The sequence below is a fragment of the Octopus bimaculoides genome, chromosome 2 (genome assembly GCF_001194135.2).
Source record: "Octopus bimaculoides isolate UCB-OBI-ISO-001 chromosome 2, ASM119413v2, whole genome shotgun sequence".
Classification (NCBI taxonomy): domain Eukaryota; kingdom Metazoa; phylum Mollusca; class Cephalopoda; order Octopoda; family Octopodidae; genus Octopus; species Octopus bimaculoides.
Window position 1 is genome coordinate 78,830,609 of NC_068982.1, and position 7,556 is coordinate 78,838,164.

The 7,556-nt window shown below is 31.8% G+C and overlaps 1 protein-coding gene across 2 annotated transcripts in view; it reads left to right on the forward strand.

Moving 5' to 3' along the window:
* The window catches only part of LOC106876726 (casein kinase I), a 192,822-nt gene extending 185,538 nt beyond the window's left edge, over positions 1-7,284 (forward strand). For both annotated transcript variants that reach the window (XM_014925406.2, XM_014925413.2), the window contains 2 exons: positions 4,321-4,422; positions 7,162-7,284. In XM_014925406.2, coding sequence (XP_014780892.1) covers positions 4,321-4,422; positions 7,162-7,188 — 129 coding nt within the window. In that variant the 3' untranslated portion in view covers positions 7,189-7,284. The remainder of the gene's footprint in view (positions 1-4,320; positions 4,423-7,161) is intronic.
* Positions 7,285-7,556: the final 272 nt, after the last annotated feature.

Below are 7,556 nucleotides of genomic sequence, written 5' to 3' on the forward strand. Positions count from 1 at the left end.
GTTGCAAGTTTTTGAATTTTTGTTTCACAGAAGTTAGGGTTTCTAACCTGCTAATTAGCTGAATTCATGTTATCCATAGAATTCAATGATTTAAGTTTTGAGAAACAATAATTTAAATCAACTCCAGTGCTAGACTGGTACTAATATGGATGAAAGGCAAATCAACTTAAGCAGGACTTGAACATAAAAGTGTTATTAACTAAAGTATACTTTAAGGTATCTACTGCTTGAATAATAATAATAATAATAATAATAATAATAATAATAATAATAATAATAATAATAATAATCCATCATCATCATCAATCAATCAATAACTACAACAATAACCACAACTATCAAATTTCATAAGGAGAGCTATAGGGGAAAAAGGATAGGTAAAAGTTTTTATTCTCTCAGCAATTTAAACAATGAATTGGTTGTTTATCATGGCAATAACTTCTTTTTGTTTTAATTGTACAGTTGTCTCCCCTGTGTGTGTGTCTCTTACTTGACACCTACTCTTACTTACCACCATCAACTTACTATCAATGCTTGCTCCATCTCCTATTACACATCTTCATGCTTTCCCATGCTGTTTTCTAGTCAATCTCCTATCAATAACTAACATGTCACTATCACTGTTTCTCTTCTATTTCCCCCTCACCTACTGTCCTATTTCTTTCTTTCCTTCTATCACACTCAAATTCTAACCCCTTTCAGACTTCTTCATGTTTGTCTTGTCAGAAGGAAAACTGCTTAGAGAGGATTTTTTAGTGTTGATGGGAGCCACATAACCTCTCTCACTCTATTTCACTGTCATACTTTCTCTTCTCTCTTCCTCTTAGTCACCATTCTCTTCTCTATTCACCATCTTGATCAGAATTACTTCGGTCAGGAGTTGGCAAACTTGTAATATCATTGACCCCTTCATGGAATTGTTGATAGCTTATTTGACCCCATCCTGTGAATTTGATTAAAATGTATAATTAATAAAAAATCTATTGATCTAAGGACAACAATTACCTCATTCTTTTGTGTCATTATTGCTTTCTAATAAGAAATTTTCTTATAGAAATGTAATGAAAATACGTAACAGAAATTGATAAAGAACATTAGTTATATTTATAATGATTCAGTACCCTTAATGCTTAAAATCATTTAAAGTGTTTATCTATCCTTTTGATAGCCACAAAGACCCCATGGGTCAATAATGACCACTTTGCCAACTCCTGGCCTTGACATAAGGTAGGCAACATAAAGTAGAGGTAGGAAATCTTTATTTTTGAAAGGGACAAGGTAACACCTCTTCCCACTTACATTTTTCTCTCTGTCTCTCTAGTATTGGTACTAAGATACAGTTGATAGTTAGCAAACAAACAAACAAAGAAAACACAGGGTATAGGGGACTGTTCAGTTGTGTTGAAGAAAAGATAACCTCTGTAACAGTGTTGTCATGAGATAATATATAGGAAAGGCATCTAGCTATAGAAATCATGCTGGAAGTGGAACTTTTGAGCAACATGTGGGTTTTGGACTGTGGCAACTTGTCCATCCCCAGCTTGTATGGAAGTGGTTTAAAAATAATGAGTTGTATTTCAAGTACTATATTTCATGTGTGTATGTGTGTGTGTGTGTGTGTGTATTCACACACACATAAAATGGTTCTTGCATTTAAATCTCTTTCAAATCTTTTTTTTTTTTTTTTAAATATGGGCTGCTTCATGCCTTCAGATACTAATTATGTACATATAATTAACCAACAATATCAATCTGATTGCTTTCTAAAATATTGTTGTATAATTGCAATTTGAAGATATATTGTTCTTAATGAAGTCCTTTAATCAAATTGAACCCAAATGATTCCCTTTTAAACTAAAAATATTGTTTTGCATATCAAATGTTCACATACTGCCTTTATGAAAGTTGTTAATTATCCATGAAGAAGTATTCTGTACACCCACCCCATCCCTATTTGTTAAATAGTCTGTTTCATCACTAATAATTCCAGTTTCAAAAATTCCACTAGTTGAGTTCTTTTTTTTTTTGTTTTTTTTTTTGTTTCCACACCACTGTCCAACTGTAGCTTTTAAATTCTTCCTTCTCTGCTGTGTAATATAAAAACAACAACAATGCAGAACATTTTAAATCTTGTTATTTCATAAAATAACAATAAAGGGACTAAGTAAAATTCAAAGAATATCATTATAAGTCCTTATTTTTATTCAGTCTGAGACAGATTTTAGAATAAGAGTATTTTTTTTTTATTATTAACTACCTAAGGCATGGGCTTAAGTATGACTAGTGTCATTTTGTGATATGAAGATGTCTACTTGCATGGGGTTCTGTTGCTGATATAAATTGTTGTGGAGTTGACTTCTGTGAAATATAAATGTTTACTATTTGTATAAACTACTCCTAGTAAGAGGTGCAATGGCCAAGTGATGAATATAGTAGAATTAGGCTCACAGCTTGTTAGTTTGTATCCTACAGGTAGTGCACTCTGTCCATGGCAAGACACCTAACTCTTATGGCTTTATGAAAAGGGTTAATGATTTTCATTTTTTCTGTTATTGTTATCATTCATGATTGTTACAATTTTTGTCATTATTTTTGTTGTTGATATCACAACATTTATCACAAGTTTGTATTATATTTTGACACTACTTTGATTGTTAACTCAATACTGTTTGTTTTTGAATTGATAGTTGATTTATTATTTTTATATGAAGGATACCATATTGCATGTTCTTTATATTTAGTCTTTTTATGTTATAATAAATTGTTGTGTTCAGTTAGAGAGTAAAATGTCAAAAGAAGTTTATCTACCTCTAGTGTTCTGTTTCTTTACACCACAATAGTTCTTTGTTTTAAATTGAACCTTTCTAGTGAAAGGTAAGTTTAACAGTTAACACCAATGATAAAGAACCCACCCTGCTCAGTTGAGGGGATCTTGGAGTTACTTAGTGATCTCACTAGTGTTGGTGCCATGAATAAAGCACTCAGTAACTCTGTAAAGTAGTTGGTGTCAGGAGGGGCATCCAGCCATAGAAACCATACCAAAGTAGACATTTGAGCTTAATGCAGTCCTGTGGCTCATTGGCTACAGTCAAATTGTCCTGTATGGAAAATGGATATAAAATGATAGTTGATGGTAATAAGGAACTTGCCTAAGTAGTGTTCTGTGATATTGGTGAAAAATAGTTTTGCAAATCATGAAATACCTTCTGAATTTCAGTGCTTAGCTCCAGTTGTTATGCTGTTGAATGGATTCACATAAATTTCTCTACCTATTTCTGACAGGCAATTTGAGGTGCATTGCATTAAGTCTGGTATCTTAACTGTTCACTGAAGAATCTACTGTGGAATTTCCAAGTCTGTGTGTTGGTAGTTTAATACCATATTACCAAGCCAACTTGCATCTTCCATTCAACATTTATCTGTAACTATTTGTAATAAACTAGATGTGACTCAAAAGAACCTGGACATTATTATCAATACTGTGTGACATTACTGAAGAGTGATACTGTCTGGAAGGTGCCAAAATATTTGTAAATCTCCAGTCAACAATTGATGAAGAGAATATCCAAATTCTTTATAAAAAATACAGAGACTTCATTTCTGCAGAGTAGAAATTTCAGAGCTAGATTTTCAGTTCTTTGTTAATTCCCGTGGTTGTCCTCACACTGTAGTGCAATGCATTTATCTAAGGTTAATGTTAATCTAAGATTAATGAAGCTAATCCATGTCAGCTTATCAGCCATGATTTTCACCTGATTTTCAAAGAGTTTTTGAGAAAAGCTCAAATGTTGTTTAGAATATAACTGTAATGAAACTATTTTGAACAGCAATATAGTTAGGTGGTTAATTTATTTAGAATATAAACGCATACAATGACATTTAAATATAAAGAAGTATGTATATGTGTGTGTGTGTGTACATGCATGTGTGGCAGTAACACTGTTTTCAGTGATAAATCATCAGTTTAAATTTTTTTTATTTTGTAATTTTTGTCTGCACATTTTTTAGCTTTTTTTCTTTCCTCATTTCTATTTTCTCTACAAGTTCTATGTTTGAAGTTTGTTAAATTTGTTCACTAATTAATGTTCTTCGTTACCAAACTTAAGTTTTTTGTTGGATTAATACACAATAGTTCTGCAAAGAAATGTTGGTGGATTCCTTTTATTGCCAGTTAAAATATTATTTGTTATATATGTCAATCTATATATACCAGTTGACTTTCCTTCATTCAAAGTGTTTTTCTCTGGCCCTTTATCTGAAATATTGATCACTGTTGTTTCCTTTGAAACTAATGATATCTGCATTCTGTTAATTTTTTAGTCTACTCCAGTTGAACCAGGTCACCCACAAACTGGAGTCACAGCACAAACAAATCGAGATATGGGACCGAGTCGAGACAGACATACTTCTGCACCTAATAAGGTAATTTTATAAATGTAATTCTTAAATGCAATTAACCCAAAACTGATTTGTTATTTAAATTATAGTAAGATTTCTTCTTTTTTTTTTTTGCGCATGTTCTGATATATATATATATCTGCTGGTTTCCTTTTGCTATAGAATGTCTGTTAGTGGGCCATGCACGTTACAAAACTATTAGTTATTGTAAACTAGTTTCTCAGAGAGGTGGGGGTAGAAATGATTTATTCAACCACAACAAAAAATAAACATGAATTTGTATGAATTGTGAATGAAAAGAAGTTTTTTTTTTTTTTTAAAAAAAAGATGTTATGTTTGTTTTGAGTTATTGAAGGATTGCCAAAGTATTCAATTTTCTATAGTAATAGATGTCATATTATTAGCTTGACTACTTTACTAGAAAGGAAAATGACTGAGCCAATGTTAGCAGTACAACCTCAAGAATCAGAGCAATGTGTAAACAGCTCTCAAAGAAACTTGAAATTCTTATAATTAGGGTGTGCTTTCTTTTAAGACAGAACATTTATATGTAAATTTCTTAAGAAAAATCTTCAGTATGAAGGCACTATGAGTTCTTTGGACAGTTTTAGAACTAGGTTAGGCCACAAGAAGTAATAGTGGAACTTGTAATAAAAATAGATATAGATTAAAGATCACAGTGGTTAAGTTGTGAGTAGATGATATATTCTGATAGAAGAGACACCTAGCATTGCTCATTTAACTAGGTTCAGTAGAGAAGGAATTGCTATCTTCCCTGTTGGCCACAAAATATTTTCTGCTTATGATATGAGAAGTGTTGCAGTAAAAGTGGTGTAAATACAGTAAAATTCCATAGGTTCAAGAGTAATGAAAGAAAATTGAGTTAATTAGGATCTATTGGGTAGATGAGTTTTACCTTGGAGAAAGTAACTGCATAACAAAGACTTTGGTTGATGTGTACAAGAAAGAGGCTATTGGTATACAACTGATGATTAAAAAAGTGTTGTGAATTGACAGTAGCAATGGTGGAGATGGATCAGGGAAGATGTAAAGAGTAATAACTAGACTAGCTCTATAAAGTGACAACATTGAGGTACATTTAGGGTGAGCACTCATGTGAATCCTGGTTAATGGGATCTATGGAAGGACAATGATCCTACAAAACCAAGTATTTATGGTTTATGTCAACCACAGAGTATTATATAAATTGAATAAAAGAATAAAGGTATTGGTACCACATTTATTATCTGGTTATACTTAAAATTATGTAACCATTGTTTATATTGATTCCAGCGTGCTAAATGATTTAATCTCATCCCCATCTGTTATTGAAATGATCATAATTGGGTAGTAAATGAGATACCAAAATCTTTCTTTTATTTATTTTATACATATATATTTATTAGTGAAGACTAGCAGTTATTTGACAGCTACATATGTTTTAAAGCTCTTTCATGACAGCTTTTGTGAATGAATGAATAAGATTAGTCATTACTTGAATACATGTGTGTGGATGTGCACCTACACATACTGAAGAATCAGGTAGTTCCTGTGCAGTAAGTTTGCATTTTGATACTAGTTTGTTACTTCAGAAATGGTTGTCTGCATGAGAAACCATCTTTGTATCATCTTGGGTTGCAAATCACTAAGTTGTTGCCTACCACAAGATGTAAACTAATCTGTAAATTTCTATCCTAATATATTTTATTCCTAACACACACACACACACACACATGCACACATACATGCCTGGATTATATTTCAATGTATACCTTTTTCCAAAATGCAGGTAAGTTTTAGTGAAGGTATTTTTTGATACACTAAAGTTGATTTCTTTATTTAAACACATAATCTGTAATGTTTTTTGCTTGACTATTGCAATGCTATCTATGTCATCTTAACTTTTCTTTTTACTGCAAGCACTTCTATCTCTTTTTCTTTCTTTTCTTTTTCATTTTCCTAAGAATATAGAAGTGGTGTGATTTATAGTTTGACAGTTATTTGAAAGTTGTAGATTGTGAAGATCCTTTGATTTGACCTATTTTAAAGATCATTGATAGTCTATAATTTATTTCCCAGAATACACACGCACATATACACATGATGGGTACATGCTGACAATTCTTATTTCTCGCCCTTACTTTTTACTGTTTATTACTTGCTCATACAGTATAAATTTATATAACACTAAATTTATTCAAAATGCATTCTCTTGTGATTAAATAGTTGTGATTTTAGAGTATACCATTGTGTATACAAGTTAACTTTATAACCTGATTATAGTTATGAAGTTTCTAACCATTTCACTCTCATTACTGTCTTGGAAAGGCATAAATGTCATTCTTAGTCTTTGAGACCTTGTGTGTATGTAAGAATGCATTTATTCTGAGAATAGAATAGTTACCCAAAACTGCAATGAGGTGGCCTACCTGATTTACAGTATACAAAGACAGTTACTGTTCAAGTTCTGGTTCAAATCTCACCAGCATTAACTTTGCCTTTCACCCTTCCATGGCCAACAAAATAAGATTGCATATCAGTTACATACTGGGGATCACTTATATTAAACTAGTGTTAAGACAAACGGTATCTTTATCCGTTCCCTAATCCCTCTCAGGTGCAGTGACCAAATGGAAAGATGTACTGAACTCTTGCTCTTGAGTTTGTCTTCATTACAGATGTATATCTCTACTTACCTAAGGCTTCATGTCAAATTAAATTAAATAATAATAATTTATTATTATTATTTCTGTTATTGTTAAGGTGGATGCAAAAGTTGTCAACAAATGAAGCTCATCACCTGTTTTTGATTCCGGTTGGAAGTTCTTCACTTAAATTGGTTTTCTATATAAATATGGGAATCCATCCCTAAACATGAAACTTTTACTATTTTTGTTGTTGTTATTATTTCAAAATTTCTGAGAGAAAAAAAAATTTAATCACAAAAAATGAAAAAGTTCCTGTTAATTCTGTGGATGAGTGTAAAAACAGAAGAAAAATAATTGATCCGTCTTGTTTCTCCTTCTGAATAACCCAGGGCATCAGTTTAACAATTACTTATTGAAACTCTCTATCAACACACACACACACACGCACACGCGCACACACACACACACGTGTGTGTGTGTGTGTATATATATATATTTATATGTATGTGT